General features: G+C 39.5%; 1 protein-coding gene across 1 annotated transcript in view; it reads right to left on the bottom strand.

Moving 5' to 3' along the window:
- LOC126237483 (uncharacterized) overlaps nucleotides 1–25,221 on the bottom strand; it is a 461,878-nt gene that overhangs the window by 201,842 nt on the left and 234,815 nt on the right. Inside the window, exons 8-12 of the mRNA XM_049947630.1 lie at nucleotides 24,484–24,621; nucleotides 16,618–16,892; nucleotides 11,441–11,672; nucleotides 3,324–3,458; nucleotides 1,899–2,027 (exon numbers count right to left, since the gene is read on the bottom strand). Coding sequence (XP_049803587.1) covers nucleotides 1,899–2,027; nucleotides 3,324–3,458; nucleotides 11,441–11,672; nucleotides 16,618–16,892; nucleotides 24,484–24,621 — 909 coding nt within the window. The remainder of the gene's footprint in view (nucleotides 1–1,898; nucleotides 2,028–3,323; nucleotides 3,459–11,440; nucleotides 11,673–16,617; nucleotides 16,893–24,483; nucleotides 24,622–25,221) is intronic.

Here is a 25,221-nt window from a genome sequence, read left to right as displayed (position 1 = left end):
CAGCAATCAGTCTTTCCTTCTCATCCTCTCTGGTAAGTCTCTCCTGACCCAGGATTCAGCATGACTTGCTTGAAGTCACCACTTTCCTAAACATTGCCAGTCCTTTTTCTTCATCCCTCTCCCATCCCCTTCAACAATTCTGCCAGAAGAAGGAGCCACTGGATTCAAAAGCTTGCACATTTCCTTAAATTTTATCTCTGTTTTCTCGTGCCACTGCTTGATGAGTAGATTTTTTTCATCTATCCATTTATATTTTCCAAAAATTGATTATTTTCATTGAAATACAATTGATGTATTTATATTGGAACAAAATACCAACTGCTGAAGTAAGTTTTGCACCACCTGCATATCTGTGAACATTTGTGAGATTTGATTCAGCAGGAATAGGGAATGACAGATTATGCCTTATGAAGCTATATATATTTAAAAAAAACTACACTATGAAATAAAAAAAAATAAAAACTTTTATCCCTTGTGGATGTGGAACACTTCAACTACGATGAATACATGTTTTCAAAAATGCCTGCAACTCATTTGCAGTAATTTCTGGAAACATTTTAAACAAAACAATAATCAAAATCAAGGCAGTCTGTTGAAAAGTTCACTTCTCTGGACATCCATGAGATCAAAGTCTGCACTTGAAAACATTCTATGCTGTGGCATACCATCCATAAAAGCACACTCTTCAACAGTTGATCTCCTTAAGTCATCCACCGTATCATGAGGTTCCTGTGACAAAACATTGCAAGTTTCAATTGGGCCAAACAGTGCTGAACCAAGCTCTTGTCAGCATGTATCACAGGCCTGCCTGCTGGAAGAAAGTGTTCACAAAGTGGGCGCAATATGATCATGTATCATCATCTTGAAGGACAAATCCATAATTGAAATATTGTTTATATTACAACGCAACAGGTTGGAGAATCCTACCCCAAACACAGCACAGCCTTCAAATACCTCAACAGCAATGAGAGGCAGCTGACATCTGCAGAAGATACCAGTTCAGAACATATATTGCTGTTTGGAATGGATGTCTAGAGGACAAACTGATCATGTGTAGATTATTACATGTTGCCTAGGTCACCACAAACGTCCCAGCTGAGTCCAAAAAGGTAGTGCACAGTTAAGTTGCATTATCTACAAGTATGCAGCAGCCATCAGCTGGTTTTGTTGATGGCACGCACTCACTACAATGCAGATCTTCAGTGTTTTGTGTTTTACAATAGCAATCAAATTTTTGAATGGTGTCACTGTGGTGAACACCAATTTGGTATGTACTTCCCATGCTGACAACCATCCTTGCCTTACATATAGTGCCAATGTCTGCATGGCCTAAACTTGAAACAGATCTTTGAGGCAAGTTGACAGATTCAAAAGTGTACACAAGCTGCATTTTCCTATTCACAACTGGGAACACAGTGTTCTTTACTGATCTGCAGTGAGACAGCAGGTTTACCTCTGCATCCATTACACAGGTGACTGTATGTAGTAATTCGCTGTGGTCATAAGGGTACTAAGAGAGAAGGTTCTAATTTTTAAAAAATACACAAAAAGCCTAGTGTGGCGCGATTTTTTTGAGCATTTTCTATGAATTAGTGAGTCCAACAAATGTTTGTTTGGTTAAGTCATTCAATAGAATGTCCTGCAAATATACTCAATATGGCTGTGCATCAAATCTCATCTGTATCAATAGTGCCAATCATTGTTGGATCAAATATACTTAATGACATCATAACTTCAATGTATGTTATTTGAGAGACTGACAGTAACATTTCTGATTGAAACATACCCTCATGCTTAATTTCTGAATGAGCTCGTTTCTGCAGAGGTAATTAAAATTCATTATGGAATCACTGGTCATAAAAACTAGTAACAAGAAAGCACATATTAATATACAATACCTCTTCTTCAGCAAAACGAAGTTGCTCTCTTAAGTCTGCTTCTCTCTCCATTGCATCTTGGAGATCTCGGAGTAACTGTGCAGGATCATCTTGAGAACCCCCTCTGGTTAAAGATTCTCGAGAAAGTTTCTGAAATATATAACATAAACCTGTTGTCCTTTTATCAGTTTAACACAAACAAATTCTTTGAAGATTGCACAAACAGTAGAGCCACAGATAATCCACTCCTCTTTGTCTCAATGCAGCACTTATTATTTACTACAATAGTCATAATTACAAAAATAAATATAAAAACACACCCAATATCGCAGCTAAATGATTTTAAGAAGTAAGCAAGAATGGTATATCTGGAAAGTCCCACATTATCTATTTTTAATCAACATCAACACACATGGAAAATGTACCACAAGAGCACAGAATCAGGTCAATAAACATTAATAAAAGTGTGCTGTCTAAAAAACTGGAAGCGAACACATGTTTTCAATGACTGTGTGTGTTACACTACACTTACGACAAAACTGTCATATGTAAATTGACTCTGTCCACCTGTATCAGTATGAATGATTTTTAATACATATAGTTGTAAGTTTGTCGTTGTGTGTTTGTTCTGAAAGAGTATACATAGGAAATGTCTCATGGAATGTAAATAATTTAGGATTAAAGGGGACCAATAACTGAATTGCAGAAGCATTGAGTTACTGACACCCCTCTAATTCACATTCCTAGCCAGGTAACCAGGTGCCTCACACCAAGCCACTAGCTACCCACCCCAAGCCCCTATTCTTGCCTCCCACCTCTCTCTCCTTCCACCCACCTCACCTGATGCAACCCCTACCTGACCCTAGTCCACATGCCAAACTGTAATCTCAACACTCTGAATCCAGCTGGTACTATGTAGGGGCACAGGTGCGCGCGCGCGCGTGTGTGTGTGTGTGTGTGTGTGTGTGTGTGTACTCTAGCTTTTACTTTAGTTCCACAAAGGATTCAAAAGCTACCAACTTTTCTTTCTCTTATGAGTATTAAAGTGGAAGGATGGAGAAAGAAAAAAACTTGTATGGGTACACAACATATCCCCTTAAAACAGCAACCATCTATGAATAATCTGTGTAACTGTCAACAGTGTAATATGCCCTTGTTCCACAAAATGACATAATGAGGTATTGTATTCAACCAGCACCATAACCTTTACATAACTTAACTGACAATCTATGGTGATAAGGTTTCCTTTAAAACTGTGATTTCATTCAAATGCAACATCATAATTTTCTGGTATAAGTCATAAGTGTGAATGAACATGTCATAAGTTACACTTTACTTAGAAATGTGATACTATTCTCTGGCGGGAGCATTAAGTCTGCTAGTTCAATCTGCTTTACTTTACCACACAGTAACAAAATCTTAGGAAACAATCAGAGTTATACTAACCTCCCCTGATGATGTTTTTCCAATTGAACCAAGCATGGGAGGTTTCTTTGTAGGTTTCTTGTCTTCCTTAACTTCTTCCTGAGCCTTCAGTTTTTGTAGAGCTTCATCTAGCTCTTTTTGCAGCCTGATTGCCACCTAAAACACAACACAGTAAGAAAATTGTCAAGAGAGCTTATTATGAAATATATATGAACATTTTATACATTTCCTATGGTACAGCAGCACATATTTTAATGATTATAGTTCAAGCACACCAGGATAACTGATTCCGGTGAGTGTAGTTTACTATAACAAGCTGCTAAAGTGGGATGTGGATATACTGTAAAGAATAAGCTCTGTTTGCGTGCTTGTGTTATTAAAAATTCAGAATATTGGAAACATTTGTCACTGGAGAAGCCAGCACATATTTAATAGCACAGTGATATCAATACTGTGGATATAGCTTCAGTTGCTTTCATTAAAACTTTAAAATTAAACAATTTTAGAAAGTGGTGGTGTTTTGGTCTTCAATCTGAAGACTGATTTGATTTAGTTCTTCATGCTATGAAATGTAACAGATTGTAATAACTATATTTGGTACAATATTAGTCCTAAAACAAATAAAATTTTTCCTCTATTGTTCTGCTAGTATATTAATAAAATATTGAAATTATTTGTTAGGTAATATTTCATTAACATTTACTGTTCAGAGAGTTAATTGAACTATGCTGATTCAAATGGTCCATAAGTTTTACATGATATATTTTCTTTTAAGAGAAATCAGTAATTGACTATGTTCAGAAGCCATGAGATCCTAAAAATGTCATGAGGTAATAATTGTTTATTTCCAAAAAGACCTAGCTCTAATTTCCTTCTTTCCATTAAGCAGTTTATTTTTTCTAAAAATCTGGTGATGATGTGGGAATTAGATTAGGAAATGAGACACTTGAAGCAGTAGACACATTTTGTTATTTGGGAAGCAAAATACCTGATGATGGCCCATACAGAGAGGGTATAAAATGCAGATGGTAGTGACGAGAAAAGTGTTTCTGAAGAAGAGAAACTTGTTAACAATGAATATAGGTTATTACATATTTTCCGAATATATTTGTATGAGATGTAGTCATGTATAAAAGCATTAACAGTTTCAACAAGAAGAGAATAGAACCTTTTGGAATGTGGTGTCACTGAAAAACGTTAAAGATTAGGTGGGTAGATCATGTAACTAATGTGGAAGTAATGAATAGGATTGGGGAGAAAAGAAATTTATGGCACAGCTTGACTAAAACAAGGGATCAGTTGATAGGACACATTCTGAGTCATCAAGAGATCACCAATTTGTTATTGGAGGGAAGTCTGTGGCGGGGGGTAAAAACTGTAGAGGGAGACCAAGAGATGAATACTGTAACCAGATTCATAAGGATGTAGGTTGCAGTAGTTATTCAGAGATAAAGAATATTGCTCAGGACAGAGTAGCATGGAGAGCTGCAACAAACCAGTCTTTAAACAGAAGACCACAACAACAACAAAAAGATATTTTAATTGTTTGTAACTAGGTTTGCCCCACCCGAAAATATTCCCATGATTTGATCTTTCAAGCTTCCTTGCTGACTGGATGTTATACTTCTACTGTCCTAATTTTTCTAACCGAGATAATAGATTTGATTACATGAGTAAGGTGCTACTTAAGAAATTAAAAAAATTAGGAAAACTGAAAACCTGAGAAATTTCCATGAAATTTGGTAAACCACCATGGAGATGCACACTGTATCAGCCAGACAGTGTATCAGACTTTCTTACTTGTATAGTTATCTAACGTACAATCAAGTAAAATTATTGTTTGCTTCACTGGAATAACACCACTACTAAATTTGACCCTTACATCACTATAAAGTGAAATTTAATGACTGATTTCACCAGCTGTCCTGATGCTTGTCTATATATGCCACCTCCAGGCAAGAAGTAGGCAGTCTGTGCTTTGCAATCACCATGCTAATATCTTAATGGAAAAGTTTTCATCTGATATCAGTCAGTCAATATTTCTATATCAAAGTCCACATATTAGTGAAAAAGTTCACAGTTAAAGTTCAATACCATATAAAGTTCTTTGTGTGAAAGAGGGTATTAGCTACTCATGTGACTATAATTATTCAGTGTAAATATCTTTCTAACTTATTTAGAATAATGCCCAGCTGTAATAGTCAACCTAACTTTTCTGTATTAATATACTAGTAAAGATCTTATGACGGACTCCAAGAACTGTTTTTAACTATCCATCTTCGAACAGATGGTGTGTTGGTGAAATTTTCTCATTAGTATATGAACAACAGAGGACTTCATTATGTGAATGTGTTCTGAAGAGTTTGCCACTGTCTAAAAGACATTATGTACAACAGATAACTTGGTTTATTGGCATTATTATCTTGAAGAAAAAGTGGACTAATCAGAATGCGGTTGATAATGGCATTCTTGTTGACAAATATTGTGTGATATGAAAAGACATACATAAGCTAATCATTGCCAGAATGTGTTTTGGCCTGAATAAATGGGAAATCTAAATAAATGGTATTGCATCTATCATTGAACTGTGAGACTACCAATTCAAACAATTGAGAACTTACAGTGACTCAGTCAGGTTTGTACAGTTACATTAGACTATCTTGTGAAATTCCATCAGGGATGGAAACAATAAACAAAAATGAGAAAAGCCAACCACGCACCTGTAGCTAAGTTGTGTGTATCAAAATGACATTTATAGTAGCAAAGGGAGTTTATTAACTACCACTTTCTTCAGCTTAAGTGCACGCACATAGCCACACCAACACCCAAATGCACCCACTTGCAAGTTATAAGTGGCTGCTCAGGATGAGAGGGATTGTTGGAGAAGACAGGAGCTTGGCTGCTGGGAGCAGATCATATGTACAGTGAAATGAAGGGGTGGGGAGGTAATGGGAGGAAGAGAGGGAAAGACATAGTCAAAGAAACTGGTAACTACAAAGAGATTTGCACAAATACTGAAGTAACGGTTGAAGTCATTGCTGCTGGTCTCCATTTGGTAATGTACATTTGTATGGATATAAAGCTGGTTAGTTGTCACCCCCATTTAAAATGCTGTATGTAACTGTAACATACACATATGCAATGCAGCTGCTTTCACAAGTGACACTACCTTATATAGGATGGGAAATGCCTGTGAAGCGTGAGTTTTGCAAATGCGGTACAGGACCGACAGTAGGTTTGACAGATGAGTGGATTAGAATTTGTTAGGTAGATGAAGGAACACTACTTAAAGAGATGAAGCTCGGATGCCAGAGCCTTTACAGACAGACAATATCCTGTCCTAAAACACATTTATCATAGTATTTCTCCATGTGACACCAACAAATCCACTGGTACAATGAGGCAGTCACTGACCATCAGTATCACCCAGGTCTTCGAAAGCCCAACTCTACTCAGCTTTGACCAACTCTTGTCATGCCCACAGATAAGTGATATCATACCCAAAGTCCTATCCTCAACACACTCAGCTTGCATAATATTCTTGTTACTGCGACCAATTCTTCCTTCATCACCCCCCTTCCCCTGATGTTTCAATAGCTGCTTCAGAATGTATGCTGTATGTGTCCTAACCCCCAGAATAAACACCAGCTTCTTGTTGTTGCTGCAGTGACAGGTGGGCTCACTTGAGTGTTTGTGTGATTATGTGTATACTTAAACCATGATAAGAGTAATAGCCTAAAAGATATTAAAGTCTCTATGCTATTATGTGGGGCTATGGACCACACATCGGCAATGGCCTTGCCGCAGTGGATACACCAGTTCCCGTGAGACACCGAAGTTAAGCGCTGTTGGGCGTGGCCGGCACTTGGATGGGTGACCATACAGCTGCCATGCGCTGTTGCGATTTTTCGGGGTGCACTCAGCCTCGTGATGACAATTGCGGAGCTACTCGACCGACTAGTAGCGGCTTCGGTCAAGAATACCATCATAACGACCGGGAGAGCGGTGTGCTGACCCCAGGCCCCTCCTATCCGCATCCTCCTCTGAGGATGACACAGTGGTTGGATGGTCCCGGTAGGCCACTCGTGGCCTGAAGATGGAGTGATTTTTTTTTTTTTTTTATGGACCACACATCACTCAGCTACTGCTGTGTGATTGTCTTCCTCATTTTCATTTACCTTGAGCAAGTGTGCAGATGAAGGGATAAATTTCTTGAAGTGGCAAGGAAAATTGTACACAAAATTTGCTCTAGTAATTGTGACTGAAAGGACCTTTTCTTGATCACCACCAAAATGAATAGCAAGAAGTTTAATTTATTTTTGTGTTTTAGGAGACTATTAAATACGTGAAGGGTAAATGAAAATAGCTGACAAATATCATTATTTATCTACAAATAATCTGAGCTACCATTTTCAACAGTGAAGTTCATTTGCTTATATATAAAATAAAATCAGTATGCAACAGCACCACCTCTAAAACGACTGCTCTTTAAATTTTTTATTATTTAATGAAAGATTAAGAATATCTCGCAAAATTTACTGTCAGTCTCACTTTTATGTGTTCAAAAACTGATTCTAAAACAGTACAAGTCTATTTATAATTACAATTGGTGACCTGTGTTGGTTAAAATATCTACATATGTCTGATGATGATGATGTTTGGTTTGTGGGGCACTCAACTGTGTGGTCATCAGCACCCGTACATAGTCCCAGTTTTTAACGAAGTCCAATTGAGCCACTGTCATGAATGATGATGATGAAATGATGAGGACAACACAAACACCCAGTCCCTGGCAGAGAAAATCCCCAACCTGGCTGGGAATTGAACCCGGGACCCGGGATCCAGACCTCATGATCCAGAGGCAGCAACGTTATCCACTAGACCACGAGCTGCGGGCTCTACAAATGTTACCCATGGGGAGACACTGTTGGCAGTATTGGTGAATAAGGACCTGAAAATTTGGTTTTATTTGTGGTAAAATGCACATATATTTTAGGCAAAATTCATGTGTGTGTGTGTGTGTGTGTGTGTGTGTGTGTGTGTGTGTGTGCACATGCAAATATGTGTGTGTGTGTGTGTGTGTGTGTGGTGTGTGTGTGTAAATGGTTAGGCACACATATTTAAAATATTGTCATGCAACATGCCCGAAGACAAAGCTTTAATGCTTTGAAATAACTTCCTGCCGATAGGGGAGCTTTTTGATTAGTATGTTTACTTCCACAAAAACTTCAAAAGCTTTTTCAAAAATGGTCTTTGTTTGCTTTCTTCTTTTGGCTCTATTTAAGATTTCAATAACTGATTGTTTCTGTTGAGAAATAGCAGCTTTTTCTTTCTCTTTTGAACCATTTCGATAATTACAAAAATAATTTACATCTTTTGTTGGCATTCATATCCATGTTACACACACTTGCCAATGCTACATGTAGAAGTGATAAGGCACTAAGCTTAGAAGTAGAACCAGAAATATATCTGCACATTAGGGAAAGAATTTTGGCACGGTCAAAACATTTTACAAAGTTTTGTTTTCTGGCAGCTATAGGAAAGACACTATAAACTGACACTTGGCTGTAAGCATAAGCAAATCAGAATTATAACCACCAGAGGGGAGAGGAGCAGTTTGGGGAAACTGCCTTGCCTCCTTCTTGCAGGACAGCAGCCTACACTCTTGTTCTGTGAAAGCAGAACTTGACACATGATTATGGGGTTTGCTGATCCCTTCTGGTGGTGTGAAAGCTGCAATCAAAGTCTACAATGGACCAGGATTAGTCTCTTCCCTCATTTGAAAATAAGAAAGGAAAACATTGAGCAACACACAAGACAAAGTATTCGGTAACTGCTACCAAGCATTTACTTGCTGAGGTTAACAGTGTCACACATGAGATAGTTCAGGCCTGATCTTTATGGGTATTTGTTGCTATGATAATTGTGTCTGCATTATATCAGTTTCTGAACTTCAGTTAAGAGACAAACAAATATGTTCCTTTGTTTTAGGGTGCTAGGTCGCTTGGCTCAGTACTATGATCAGTACTATGCTGCAAAAAAAAGCTATTTCAAATTATCTCTGATAAAATAGTCCATCAGGATACAATTCACTGTTTAACAGCATATATTAGATAATTTTGTGTTTGAAAATTATAATGCATATTTTGCATCTATATTCACATTCATCACAAGAGAAAGAATACCTCATACTATGTAACAGTCAACTGCATAAAGACACAACTTTTATATATTCTCATTTCACATCCAAATTCATAAGAAACAGAATACAAAGGAACTGAAAGTTTTAACATAAGAAGCACATGTATTTCGAACATTAGACCCTGAATTTCATAGTTGTAAAAAATATGGTTCACAGTGTATTCTCTCTCTCAGACAATCAGCTCATCTCACTTCTTGTCCAGTCTCCAGTGTTAAATGAAGTGTACTGGCTAGTGGATTGCATACTTTTCTGATAACACTTAGGTTATCTAAAATTGGAATCTCTCTAGTGAAGTATCATTCTTGGGTCCCTATTTATAATCTGCAGTGTTTTGTGCCTATTTTGACCTAGGATCCCAGATGACTTGCTCTTTCTTTCCCCATAATGCAGCACTTCAGCTTCTCAATACCTTGATTTCCACCTTACACCTTGAGGAAAATATTTTAGTTTTTAGAATGAGCACTTGCCCGCGAAAGGCAAAGGTCCCGAGTTTGAGTCTCGGTCGGGCACACAGTTTTAATCTGCCAGGAAGTTTCATATTTTAGTTTTATTTCCTCTTTCATTGATCCTTGTCGCAGTTTGACTAGCATGAATAATTTTAACATGTATGATTATTAAATTTGTCTTTCGTGTAGTTGAGTCCTACTGTTTCAGTTTGTTTTCTAAGTATGACACTTTACCTTCAACAGCTACATTTTTCTCTTTCAAAAATAATCTCTATGAACTTTTACACTATTCTACTGTGGAAACAGTGAATTAGAAAATTCTTAAATCCACTCATTTCTTCAATTCTTTTCATGACCTATAAACAATCTGCAATGGTTATGTTCACCTTATAAGAAGTAGTACACTTGTTGTTGCTTCTTTATTTTCATTCCTACAGAGCCGCTTCCGAAGTAATGAGGTTGCATTTTTGAGACTTCCATGTTCTTCATAAAGATGACAGCTCTTGTGGCACTTAACGCAGAGGGATTTATTTTGAAGTGATAGACAATTCTCAGCTATTACTTCAGATGCAGAACGTTTTATAAATGGGATAATTAAAGTCTTAACATAGCCCTCTGCAGCTGAGTTTTTCTTGAAGCCACAAACACCGTGCAATAAGTGTTATGTTAAAAAATAAAAATAAAAATAAAAAAATTAAAAAAATCTGCTTCGGCATACATATAAATTCCAGCAAGAAAAATGCTGCCATTGTTGAAAATTTTTGCTATCATTTTTTTCCTTAAAGAAATGTATTGGGGATTTGTAGCATTGTGGCTGTGATAAAGGAAGAATGAAAGTGAAGACTGTATTATACCGACTCCCAGACTCCTAGCAGAGAAGCAAGAATTTTACAAATGATGAGAAAAACATGATATATGGTAAGATGTGGCATGTATTACTTCAACTTCTAACATACATGTCATTAATGTAAAATCTGAAAATAGTAACCTTGACTGAGATACATGAAACAAGTAATTAGTGATGCTGAGGTAAAATCAAAGAAGCAGCCCTTTTTTTTGGTTTTTGTTGTTATATCATAACAATGGCTATGAAGCCTTTTGTCACACGGTCCCTGCATACAAAGTCCTAGTAAACTTGCCACATCAAATTTGGATAAAATACGAAGGTTTTAATGACTACCTCCATCATTGATCATCAAGAGCTGTCAGACATAGCCTCCGAGCTTGATGAGAGCTAAATTGCGGGCCTGAGAAATTGTCATGAAACTTGGTAAACCAACACTAAGATATACGCTGTATCAGCCAACTAGTACAGACATAGCCCCTGATATTGATGATAGAGGAAGTCACCGAAAACATGAGATTTTATCTGAATCCGACACAGCAAGTTATCGAGAACTTTTTATGCATATCAGAGCAATACTGTCAATTAAGAGAACGAATTTATAATGATGCTGATGATAGGATTTAGAAGTCACATATTATCATACTTCATTAGCGACAGCAAGTTCTTGTTCCATGTGCTTGATTTGTTCACTTTTATCAAGGCCCGCCTGTCCACCTGCCAATTCCCTGCATTTTCGCTCTGCTTCAAGCTTCTCAGCTTCCATCTGCTCAGCTCTTCGTTCTGCTTTGCGTAACTTGAAGGACAATATCCGACAGTTTTTTGCTGTCTGCTCAAGTTCTTTCTTCAGAGATGTGTATTCATCAGCCTGATCTTCCCTGAAAGGAAGTAATACAATGACATTAATTTCAAGAAACACTACTTACAACGTGTTAAGAAATCAGCTAGTGGGTAGAATAAATTGTCAGTGAGATATTTTTCAGTTGTCTTTTCGATAACTGCATTATGCTAATAGGAAATTTTAATGTGTTGGGAGGCAGCTTAAAAAATTTTTAGAGGAACAGTGAATTTTATGTATCCAGCGAATTTTATATGTGTTTGGAGGCAGCTGAAAAACTTTGTAGTGGAACAGTGATTTTCCTGTTTACAGCCTATAGTGATTGCACTTTATGCTCTGGCAATTGTATGGTTGCTTGTAGAGGGAGCAGTTCTTGCCTCTGAAGCACATTATTGAGAAAATTTATTGTCATGTCACAGTACGAATTAATAATTTTTGGAGGAGGCTGCCACTTATATATCTAGGATGTCACCATTTATAATTTGGGTTACTTATGTATGTAAGAGACAGCAGAGGAAGTAACACAGAGTCTTTCAGCATTCCAATCTTTAAAATGCTTCATAATTTTTTTTAAGAAGTGAGTAAGGTGGCACAGTGGATGCACCATTAAGAAGCAGATTTGGACATAGCAGGATTCAAAACACCATACTAAAATACATATTTAGGTATGTAGTTTCCCAAAACCACTCAAGATGAATGCCAAAAAGTTTCCCTAGAAAAGACCACAGGCAATTTCCTGGCCCATGATTCCACACTCCCATCTTGTACTATTTTAGCAAGGACCTCACCATCCATGAAAAATTGAGCCCTAATCATTCTTTGTTTGATGAAACTGATATACAGTCTCACAACTCATAGATGCTGCACCTGCAGTTAAGTAGGAATTGTTAAAGATACACCAACTGCTTTACTAGAGGCTTTATTGACAGACAGTACCCTATCCAGCTCATTCACAGACATATCTACCATGCCATCTCCTTCTCTGACACCAGTAAATCCATTCACCAGCCACCGACCAGCACTCCTCTGATCACACAGTATCACCCTGGTCTTGATAAACTTAACCACATCATTCACCAGAGCTTCAAATATGTCTCATTGTACTCTGAGGTGTGGGATATCCTACACACACCACCCAAAGCTGTGTTCTGCCACCCATTCAATCTACAGAATATCCTTGTCTACACCTATTCTGCTCAAACCACAGGACCAATGTGGAGACTGACCATCTGGCTTTACCCATTCACCTGAGAGTGAACAGGAAGCTGCTCCTTCAGCAGGGTCTAAGGAGGCGCACAGAGAGGGGAGGGGGTTACTAGTTATCAGAAGCTCAGAAGCTACAACGTTAGGTGCATTATGAAGTGCCTTAGGCAGATATTGTTCAGGGCTGGAAAGAAAGCCAATGTGTACTCAGTATGTCTATTGGAGGTCCTCTGGAGGTGGCTTTGCCTGCGGCTATCGAGTGTGCATGATGCTGTCATCTGCACGCTGCAATTTGCATCGGCACAAATTACACCTTTTGCGTGGGTTCTGAGGCCATCCGCAGTTCATACAGGCAGCTGGCAGAAGCAGTGATAGCTGTTGGCCCCAAGCATTGCATGCAGGCAGAACTTTGCAGCATTGTTCCCACAATACATCAGGGTCATTTGGTTTGGAGCAGAATGGAGGGTCTCGACCAAAGGATTTGTCAATTCTGTGACTGTCTTGGATGCAGATTATTGGTTGGGCATTTGTAGGACTCCCCTTGACAGGTCATGGGTGCATTACAAAAAGGAAGCAGCTACTCGGGTAGCAGAATACTTGTGGAGCGCACATGAGGTTTTTTTTTCAGGGTAGGCAATAGTTTGAGATACTCTGATAAAGACTCACCAGTCGAGATGCAGCAAGGGAAATCAGACCACGTTCAGCATAAAGACATTTTGACTGTCGAAGTTTCATCAGCAAATTGTCGAAGTATTTGTAGCAAAGTTCCTGAATTTATTGCCCACCAGGAAAGTTCTCATACTCAAATTATTCTCAGGACCAACAGCTGGCTGAAACCTGAAGTGGTAAGCTCTGAGCTATTTAATGAGTCATGGAACATATATCAGAAAGACGGATTAGAGGCCATAGGAGAGGGAGTGTTGATTGCAATTGACAAAAATAGTCTCTATTGAGGTCGAAGTTGAGTGTGACAGGGAAGCTATCTGGTCATGTATAACAGGTCTAGGTGAAACTAAGTTAATTGTTGGGTATTTTTACCCACAACTGTTTTGACAGTTCTAGAGTCATTCAAAGGAAGTCTATGATCAGTAGTAAGTAAATATGCAGATCATGCTTGGGGGCAACTTTAACTCACTGAGTATAGATTGGGATGTCTAGGAATTCATTGCAGGAGGTACAGATAGACAGTCACATGAAGTACTTTTGAACATGTTTTCTGAAAACTGTCTTGAGATGCTAGTTTGGCAGCCCACTCACCATGAGAATATCTTAAAATTTGTAGCTACAAATAGGCCAGACCTTATCAACATCAGTATAGAAACAAGGTTTAATGATCATAATGTCATTACAGCAATTATGGTCACAAAACTTAGTAAACTAGTTCAGAAGACTAGGAGAGTGTTCCTGCTAGAAAGAGTAGATAAGCAGTTGTTAGCATCTGACTTAGACATTGAACTGATATCACTTAGTTCCAGAAAAATGGACGCAGAGGAATTATGGCCAAAGTTTAAGCAGACTGTAAATCGTTGTCTAGAAAATTATGTGCATAGTAAATGGATTAAGGATGGAAAAGACCCACCATAGTTTAACAACAAGACTTGGAAAATGCTGAGGAAGCAGAGGCTGTTGCACCCTCAGTTCACAAGAGAATGTGCAAATGATGACAAGCACAGATTTGTACATCTGTTAAAGGATTTATGCACGAAGCGCACAACAACGACCATCATACCTAAGCAAAAGGTCTGTCAGAGAACTCACAAACATTCTGGTCCTATGCAAAATTGCAAAGTGTGTCTAAGCCTCTATCCATGAATCAGTGTCGTTTTAGGAAGCACCATTCATGTGAAATTCAACTTCCCTTTTCTCACATGGTGTACTGCAGACTGTGAATGAATGGCAACAGGCAGATTCCACAGGTTTAGATTTCCCAAAAGTTTTTGACACAATACCCCATTGCAGGCTGATAAAGAAGGTATGAGAATATGGAATATGTTCACAGAGATGTGAATTGCTCAGACACTTCTTAAGTTATAGAAGCAGTATGTTGTCCTCAGCAGTGAGTGTTCACCAGAGACAAGGGTATCATCAATAATGCCCCAGAGAAATCTGACAGAATAGTTATTATTCTCTATATACATAAATGATTTGGCAGACAGTGCAGCTGCAATCTGTTGTTGTTTACTGGTAATGCTGTGGTGTATGATAAGGTGTCAAAGTTGAGTGACTCTTGGAAGATACAAGATGATTAGACACAATTTCTATTTAGTGTGATGAATGGCAGCCAGCTCTAAATGTAGAAAAAGGCAAGTTAATGCTGATGAGTAGGAAAAAACAAACCCATAACATTCAGATACAGCATCTGTAGTGTCCTGCTTGACACAGGCACACTGTTTAGGTATCTGGGCATAATGCTGCAAACCAATGTGATATGGAGAACTGTGATAGGAAAGGCAAATGATCAACTTTGGTTTGTTGAGAAAATATGGTTCATCTGTAAAAGAGACCGAATATAGGATGCTTGTGTGATGTATTCTTCGAGCACTGCTCGAGTGTTTGGGATCTGTACCAGGTTGGAACAAAGGAAAAGCAATTCAGAGGCGGGCTGCTGGAGCTGTTACTGGTAGGTTCCAAAAACACGCAATACAGACATGCTTGAAGAACTCAAATGGGAATCCCTGGAGGGAACACGACATTCTTTTCAAAGAACACTATTGAGAAAATTTAGAGAACTGACATTTGGAGCTGACTGCAGAATGATTCAATTGCCTCCAGCATACATTGTGCATAAAGACCATGAAGATAAGATACAAGAAATTAGGGCTGGTATGGAGTCATATAGACAGTTGTTTCTCCCTTGCTCTATTTGTGAGTGGAACAGGAAAGGAAATGACTAATAGTGGCACAGGGTACCCTCCACCACGTGCCGTATGGCAGATTGCAAAGTGTCTATGTAAATGTAGATGTACATGTAGATGTAATAAAAATATAAAATTTTGTTTGATAACAACTGAGAGTCAGTAATGATAAACAGACACAGCTGGAGAGTATTCCCTGGCATCACACAAAACAATACATTTTAAAACAATAGTCATGACACTGGTGGCTGTTCTATAATGAAGGTGGTTTGAATTCAGTGGTAACACTTCATACCTCGCTCTATTGTACTTCCTTGGTTCCTGTCATTTATCAGACCTCATCTAATGTTAATCTCTCTCATTGCTGTTTGTCTTATAGTAATCCTTTTGTAATTACCTTCTTGTATCCTGAAGATAAATAGCCACAAATGACAAAACAATGAATATGATTGCTGAAAGATAACGTAAGATACATGTGAAACAACAATTAAGCCTAGATAAAAGATTTTTTTATGTAATTCTGGAGTTGAAGTTTGCAAAACTCCATGTTATGTTATTACTTCCTCTAAATATTCTAAGAAGTAAATGTAAAACACATGTAATGATATACCTGTGTGAATGTGAAGCATACACAATGAGGAAGCACTGCATCTCTCAAAACACATTTGGTGATGTCATTTTGATTGTCAAAGTATTAAGGAAAATAATTTTCTTGTGAGGTTTCTTACAATATTCCCCTTTCACTCACACACTGAAACAGTGTTAATTTCATTAATTTTGAAAACGTATCATATCAGTGAGAGAGATGGTATGTTTCTGGTAGACAGGCAGCTCAACGAGCAGTACAACTGTCTAAAAATTGGTCTATATGCTAACTTATACTTCAGTGTTTTAATGGGAAAAAATAACAAAGGTGAAAACACATACCTAAAATTGTCTTGCAGCTCCTCAATCTCTTCTTCAAGATCTCTCAGCTCCTTTTTCATGTCTTCATTTTCATCCATGAGCTCTTCACACAGAGTCTCTGCCGCCAAGAGTTTTGATCGCAAGTCATCCACAACTCTCTGAGTGGCATTCCTGTCTGGACGAGTTTCTAATTCTTCTTCCAATTCCTTAACTCTTAAAGACAAACTTTTCTTGTCATCTTTCACATCTTCCAGTTGTGTCTGTAGTTCATTCACCTTTTGCTGCAACTTAAGGACCTGCAGCAATAATAAACATCGTCTTGTTTTAATTAAACCATCCAATAAAGTGATAGGTATTGTCACAATGTAAGACACTCATACAAAAAAATCAAATCCATCAAGAAATATTCAACCAACAATTTCTGTTCTATATTGTTTTCTGAAAAAAATCTGTGTACAATCAACATTTTGTTCATCTCAATCACGAACCAATACTGAACACCTGTGACAATCTCGAGGAATGCTGAATGTGAAAATACTTTAATATTATCATCCTTTCTTTTCATGTAAGGAATACTGGTATTCAACATCCAGTCAATAATTAGCTAATTAGAAACAGCACAAACTAGGATATCCAAAGATGGAAGAATAAGCTGGCTGTGTTCTGGACAGCTAGATGGAAAACTTTGCCAAATGTGATTACAGCGGCAGTTGAATTCCAGCTTTCTCCATGGCTGTATAAAAAAACTGGTGTGTGAAAAGTATTAGTTTGTATTTAGGAGTTTTTGTCTGAATAAATTGCTTTCTTGTGTGTTTGCAAATTTTTTTGTATAGAATAGCCTCATGCTATCACAAGCACAATTGTATGATTTGAATATATCTGCTGTCATTGCAGATATAGTCAGTATTAAATGAACATTTGCCACAGATGTAGCAGCAATACACGGTTTTTACACATCATTAGTTAGATTATTTAGTATGATCTTTTGAGTAAAATCAAATATTATCTATCTTTTTTTTTTTGTAAACTGTAGCTTAATTTCTAATTTCCACACTTATTTCTGGTTTTAGGCTCATGTGGAAGAACTTTGAAATGATGCTTTACACTGCCATAAATACCACAGCCTCCTTACGCAAATGAAACAAACTGAAAAAAAGGCTCAGTAGAGGAATATGGTAACAGTTGACAGGTTCCAGGTTTCTTTCTTGGTCTCAAGCAGCTTTCAGGCTACTGGGCTATTGCTGGCACTTCATGTGACTCTGTTGTCACCTGAGATGCCTGACACGTGGCACCCTCTAACACATTTCACCCAGCTGAGTTGCCTTCAGCCAAAAGCCAATGGTGCATGGTGATATGGTCAAAATCTCTGAATGTAAGGCAAGCATGAGTACTAGTTTCACAGGTGTCTCTGCCACACAAAAAAGAACATGCATTTGGTGTTCTGTTGCTGGTAAAATGGGTGAGGCAGAATGAGTGATTTCATCTGTACTGAGTACAGTCTATCTTCAGATTGGTCCAGATTTGCAGCAGGAATGGGATGTCATTGGGAGCTCTAACTGTCAGGCACGTGATAGAGCACCTCTGGAAAACAGCAGTCAGATGAACTCAATGTGTCAGACAGGGGAACCCATTCAAGATGTAGAGGAGGCCACCACTGACCACTACAAAACACAATAGGTGGCACCAACTGGAAGCATAACTGTAAGCTGCAGCATTGTCCAGAGGGTCATCTGCTCTCCTCAGATTTGGAGCTGGATGGAAGGATTCAACAAGAGAGACTGCTGATTTGATCGCAATCTTGGATGCAGATATCTTGATCAGCACTGTCAAGTGGAAAACTGGACTGCCCCTCTGCTCCCTGAATGAGTCGAGGGCCGGCCGAAGTGGCCGTGCGGTTAAAGGCGCTGCAGTCTGGAACCGCAGGACCGCTACGGTCGCAGGTTCGAATCCTGCCTCGGGCATGGATGTTTGTGATGTCCTTAGGTTAGTTAGGTTTAACTAGTTCTAAGTTCTAGGGGACTAATGACCTCAGCAGTTGAGTCCCATAGTGCTCAGAGCCATTTGAACCATTTTGAATGAGTCGAGGGTGCATTAAACAGAAAGTAGCTACTTGGATTTCAGAATACAGGTGGCTTGCACATGTGGCTTTTTATGTTAGAAAGTCTTCTATGGAGAGTCAACAGGCAGTTTGGTGTTGTACAACACAGAGCAAGGACCTTGTTGTTACAGATGAAAACATGTCCTATAAGTCAGAAAAGAAATTGCAAGTCTAATACTGGTCAACATCAAAAACATCAGAAAGAAATAACAGTGAAATTTTAAATTCCAGATGGAATACATACTGAAAAGATGCACTCCATATGGTGATGTTAGTGGTATACTTATTGTCCACTAACAACAGGTACCTAAATGCTGAAATACTCAGGGAAAACTCAGAGAATAATGCACATGAATTTCCTGATAGGAGAAGATTTCATGAACATGTCACAGTGACAGGAGAAGTTTTCAATCTACTAGCTAGAACTACAGACTGTGAGAGGCACACATTTGGAATCGGATACACAGATTCTTTTGCAATTATAGTAAACTTTTTTTCTCAAATATTACCTCAAGCAGTGAGGTAATTCACTCATGAGAGAAACTTATTAGATCTGCTGGCAACAAACACACCCACAGTTATTGATTTAGTGAATGTGCAGATATGGATCAGTTATTACAAGGCTATAGCAGTATTACAAGGCTATAGCAGCATTACAGGACACCAGTGTTTAACAAAAAGTTAAAAAGGTAGGCATAATAACTTAATAAGAGTAACAAGGAAAAACTTAGAAACTACCTGAGCAGCCAACAGGAAATGTTCAGCTCTGTGAAAGAGAAAATGTATCATCTGTACTTCAAATTCAGAAATATTGTGTGCCACATGCTATATAAGTTAGCACTGTGAAATATGGTGAAGGGTGAGAAGGACCAACTATGGTTAATAACAATGCTATAAAATTATCATGATGGCATGGAGATCTGCAAGGTCGATTCAACTGAGGCTGAATCATTGCTGCCCAAAAAGCTTTTGCCTAATTAAGAACTATACCACCCAGATAGCTGCATGCATTTGCATGGTGTTTCTCGGATTTGAGGAAGCACAAGCACACTGGCCCTGATAAACCCACTCAGTGACTTAATGACAAGGGCCAATGTGCCGCCCAGCCTGGATGTAGTTTTAGGCACTTTCCCACATCTGACTAGATGAGTACTGGGCTGGTATCCACATCCTAACTCAAGTTACGCAACTCAGAAACATTTCAAAAATACTCTCACACTTTCACATGAGATATCACTAGATGCAGACAGATGGGGTACACAAATTCCATCCTGGGTCAGAAGGGTTGGTTACAGGAAAGGCATCCAGCCACCCTGTACCACTAACATTCCCAAATCCAAATTAATGCATCAACCCGAAGAAGATACAGGATAAAGTCAGGAAAAATAAGAACACTAATGATAATACAGACAGAAATGGAAATCAGAGACCATAAAAATTACAAACAATCAATGATGATTGAAGACACTAAGAAGACTGCGAAATGTGCAGGTCTTTCCAGTCTTTAAGAATAGGTGCAAGATATAAGAGACACAATACTGACACAAAAATTAGACATCTATTTCAAACAATGCAAAATGTGGGATAGAATGTAACAATATTACGAGAAGGAAATTTTCTACTCACAGTATAGCGGAGATGCTGAGTCACAGACAGGTACAACAAAAAGACTCTCACAATACATTCACGCAAACGCAGCTCACACACACTACTGCAGTCTCAGGCAACTGAAACCACATTGCAAGCAGCAACACCAGTGCATGATGGGAGTGGTGACTGGGGGGGGGGGGAGGGATAGTATAATGGGGGTGCCAGTCAGTGAAGTACTGCACATTAGATGGAGACCAGGAGAGAGATGGGGAGGGAGGGGGGAGGGGGGGGAGGAGTGGGAAAGGAGAGAAATAAAATCTAAGCAGGAGCTCCAGTCACTACTCACACTACTCAAATCCTTAGGCCCATTCCATAACCACTCCCCAGAGTCCCTCTCTCTACTCAACCCTACCACTCCCCGCACTCCTACCTCCTACATGCTTCCTTAAGTCCATAAACCTAACCACCCAGGACAACCCATTGTGGCAGTTACTGTGCCTCTACTGAGAGAATCTCTCTCATAGACCAACATGTTCAACCTATTATCCAGAACCTATGCTCCTATATAAAAGATACCAGCCATTTCCTCCACCGACTCTCCACAGTTCCTGTCCCTTTATCACACGGTGCCCTGCTCGCCACTATTGATGCCATCAACCTGTACACTAACATTCCTAATGCCCATGGCCTCACTGCTATTGAACAATACCTCTCCCATCGCCCTATGGATTCCTAACCAACAACCTCCTTCCTAGTCGCCATGACCAACTATATCCTCACCCACAATTATTTCTCCTTTGAAGGCATTACCTACAAACAAATCTGGGGTATGGCTATGGGCACCTGCATGGGACCATCCTATACCAACCTATTCATGGACCATCTAGAGGAATCTTTCCTAAAATCCCAGAGTCCTAAACCCGTCACCTGGTTCAGATTCACTGATGATATCTTTGCTATTTGTCCACAACTACCTCCCCCCATTTGCTTCACCTGGTCCTACTCAACCCAACAAGCCACCTTCCTAGATGTTGACCTCCACCTCAAAGATGGCTACATTAGTACCTCCATCCATATCAAACCTGCTAAATGCCAGCAATAGCTCCTCTTTGACAGCTGCCACCTGTTCCGTACCAATAAGGCCCTTCCGTACAGCCTAGCCACCCATGGTTGTCGCATCTGCAGTGACGAGCAGTCCCTCTCGAGGATCTCACCAAAGCCTTCACAGATCGTAATTATCCTCCCAACCTTGTACAAAAACAAATCTCCCATCTCTTATCTTACCAGTCTCCCTCCACCTCCCAAAGTCCCACCGACTGGCCACAGAGGAGCATTCCCCTCATAACTCAGTGCCACCCAGGACTGGAGCAGCTGAATTACATTCTCCACCAGTGTTTTGATTACCTCTAGTCGTGCCCTGAAATGAGAAATGTCCTGCCGACTATCCTTCTCACCTCCCCCACAGGGGTATTCCACCGTCCACCGAGCCTACACAATATACTCATCCATCCTTACAAAACCCCTGCTCCCAATCCCTTGTCTCATAGCTTATACCCCTGTAATAGACCTAGATGCAAGACCTGTCCCATACATCCTCCCACCACCACCTACTCCAGTCCGGTCACTAACAATACCTATCCCATCAAAGTCAGGGCTACCTGTGAAACCAATCATGTTGTCTACAGGCTAAGCTGCAGCCACTGTGCTGCATTCTATGTAGGCATGACAACCAACAAGCTGTTGTCCGCATGAGTGGCCACCGACAAACTGTGGCCAAGAAACAAGTGGACCACCCTGTTGCTGAACACGCTGCCAAACATATCATCCTTCATTTCAATGACTGCTTCACAGCCTGTACCATATGGATCCTTCGCACTAACATCAGATTTTCTAAATTGTGCAGGTGGGAACTTTTCCTGCAATACATCCCACATTCCCATAACCCTCTTGGCCTTAACCTTTGTTAGCCACTGTCCTCACCCATCCGGCCCCTTCCCTATTCCCATTCCAGCACTACACAGCCATCATTGCACCACCATTTGCAGTCTTTTCATTTCTCTCCTTTTCTGCTACTTCTGCCCCGCATCCCTCCCCACCTCTCCCCTGCTCTCCATCTAACCTGCAGTACTTCACTGTCTGCCATCCCCACCCTCCACATCCCAGCCTCCTCCTTACCCCCACCCAGTCGCCATTCCCATCATGCACTGGTGTTACTGCTTGCACTGTTGTTTCAGTTGCGTGTTTGTGTCTATTGTTGACGAAGGCTAATGGCTGAAAGCTTTAATTGTGAGAGTCTTTTTGTTGTGTCTACCTGCGACTCAGCTTCTCCGCTATATGGTGAGTAGCAACATTCCTTCTCAAAATATCTATTTCAGTGATGTCTATATAGTATTAGAGACCTATTTCGGAGATGTTAATATGCTGTAGTATTATGGAACATATTTTGTGCTTGTGTATTGACTTTTTTGCATTGTGAATGACTCCTCTGTAGGAAACAACATGGATTCTGGGATCACAGATTTTGTGAAGCTCAGTTTGCCCTTTTTGTTAATGAGATCCAGAAAACTATAGATAAGATTAATGCCATGTTCATATCACTTTTGGAAGTCTTTAATACAATTCTGCACTGTCATGCAATAAACATAAACTGCTGTGGAATATCAGAGGTATGTCACTGTATTAAAGACTTTCTAGCTAAGAGACTGTGAAGACATCATCAAAAGTGAAAATAATATCAGGTGCACCCTAAGGAGGCATGAAAGGAGCATTACTGTTAACAATGTAAATAAAATATAACATTAATAAACAGAACTGTTGACCAGTACTTACTTTCAGAAGATGAAATATCTACTTTTATTGATAGGCACATATGAAAGGACACAACAATATGAAAACAATCACAGCTGTTACATGGTCCAATCACATTAATGTGATCACAGCCTATGTTCAACATCAGTGAGCAATAAGTACTCGTAGATGGAAGGTGGCATCACTAGCTTTGGAGAGTACATATTGGGCCAAGGGTGGAAGCATTTTTGAAACAGCTGAGTTTGTAAACTGTTCCCATGTGTGGCAAAATGGCACTATCCAAAGCTGTCATTGAGGCAACTGTAGTGTGGCATAGGCAATACATGTAAGGGGTGAACAATGGCTGCAGAGGTGTGCATGGGCGAACAGACACAAAATTGTTGTGCAACTAACTATCCAGATGAACCAAGGGGCTACCAACAGTGTCTCCTCAATAACTACTCAACAAAAGTTGCTGCATATGGGCCTCTACAAAGGGTGCCTGGTTCACACTGACTGCTATTCATTCACGACAAAGACTGGAATTTGCATGCCAATACTGCGACTGGATGTCCACCGAATGGTGACAGTTGGCCTTTTCAAATGAATCACATTTTATGCTTCATCGAACAAATGACCTATGGGGCGTACGACACTGCAAAAATTGTCAGAAGGTTCCAGGCAGGAGGAAAGGCGTTATGATATGAGAAATGTTTTCATGATGTTCCCTGGGTGACCTCATCATTCTGGAAGGCACAGTGGATCAACACAAGTATGCATCTATCCTTGGGGGTCTACATCCATCCCTACATGTAGTTTGCCTTTTCCTCTGAATGATGACATCTACCAGTAGGACAATGCAACACACCACACAGCTCACAGGTTTGTGAGCGTAGTTCAAGGAACACCAGGATGAATTTACTGCACACCTCTGGCCACCAAACTCCCTGGATTTAAACCCCATTGAGAATTTCTGGGGCCACCTCGGTTGGGCTTTCTGCATCATGGATGCAAGAAACCTAGAACAACAGGACATGACACTGGAGTTGGCATGGTTCCACATCCCTGTTGGTACTTTCCATAATCTCATTGACTCTCTTCGTGCATATCTGTGCTGTAAAAGGCGATTTATTCGCGCTTTTGACAGACATTATTGTGACTGGACTGTGTAGTTAGCTAGGCAGTGTGGGTGTGTGCAAGAGAGAGAGAGAGAGAGAGAGCAAGGAAACACTTCTGCTCACCCATGTGATATATATTTGACTGCTGTGATTGATAATGTAAGTTTGAAAAATTAATTATATTGTTCAACATCTTAGAAAATGTTATGGGCATAAAGAAATTACATAAACTCAAAACATTACCATAATACCTTACGCTAGAAGATGTGCATAAAATTATTCATATGTAGTTACCTCTGAAGCTGCAGTTTTACTTGGAGCCATGTCTATAGAGGCTATTCTCCGAAGCAACAAATCACTTTTTTCACGTTCTAATCTTTCACATCTACTTCGTGTCATCTCAAGTTCCTGCTTCAGACTTTCTATCTGATCCTGCAAGAAACAGGCTGAAATGAAATTCATGTTAGGCCTACATAAATAAGCCCACCATTTTCTTAAAATTTGTTATATTGTTAATAGGTAATATGAGGAACCTTAAATGAGGTACATCACAATAGCATATTTCACCTCATAAGCAACAAGGAATACATAGAAGCAAAAAGTAGACAACCTACAAGCTTTGCTACAATTTTTAGTGATTGTGAACTTCTGAACTAAATGTTTTGCTCAGTGGTAACAAAAAATGTTCAGTTCATTACAAATATCTGTCAGGACTAATATGTGACATCACAGCTTTCCAAGTGGGAAGGAGTGCCAGGTCCCCGGCACAAATCCGCCCGGTGGATTTGTGTCAAGGTCCGGTGAACCGGCCAGTCTGTGGATGGTTTTTAGGCGGTTTTCCATCTGCCTCGGCAAATGTGGGCTTGCTCCCCTTATTCCGCCTCAGTTACACTATGTTGGCGATTGCTGCGCAAACAAGTTCTCCACGTATGCGTATACCACCATTACTCTACCAAGCAAACATAGGGGTTACACTCGTCTGGTGTGAGACGTTCCCTGGGGGGTCCACTGGGGGTCGAACCGCACAATAAC

This window comes from Schistocerca nitens, chromosome 2 (assembly GCF_023898315.1).
Source record: "Schistocerca nitens isolate TAMUIC-IGC-003100 chromosome 2, iqSchNite1.1, whole genome shotgun sequence".
Taxonomy (NCBI): domain Eukaryota; kingdom Metazoa; phylum Arthropoda; class Insecta; order Orthoptera; family Acrididae; genus Schistocerca; species Schistocerca nitens.
Note: the sequence above shows the minus strand (reverse complement) of the source record. Positions and strands in the feature narration are given on the sequence as shown.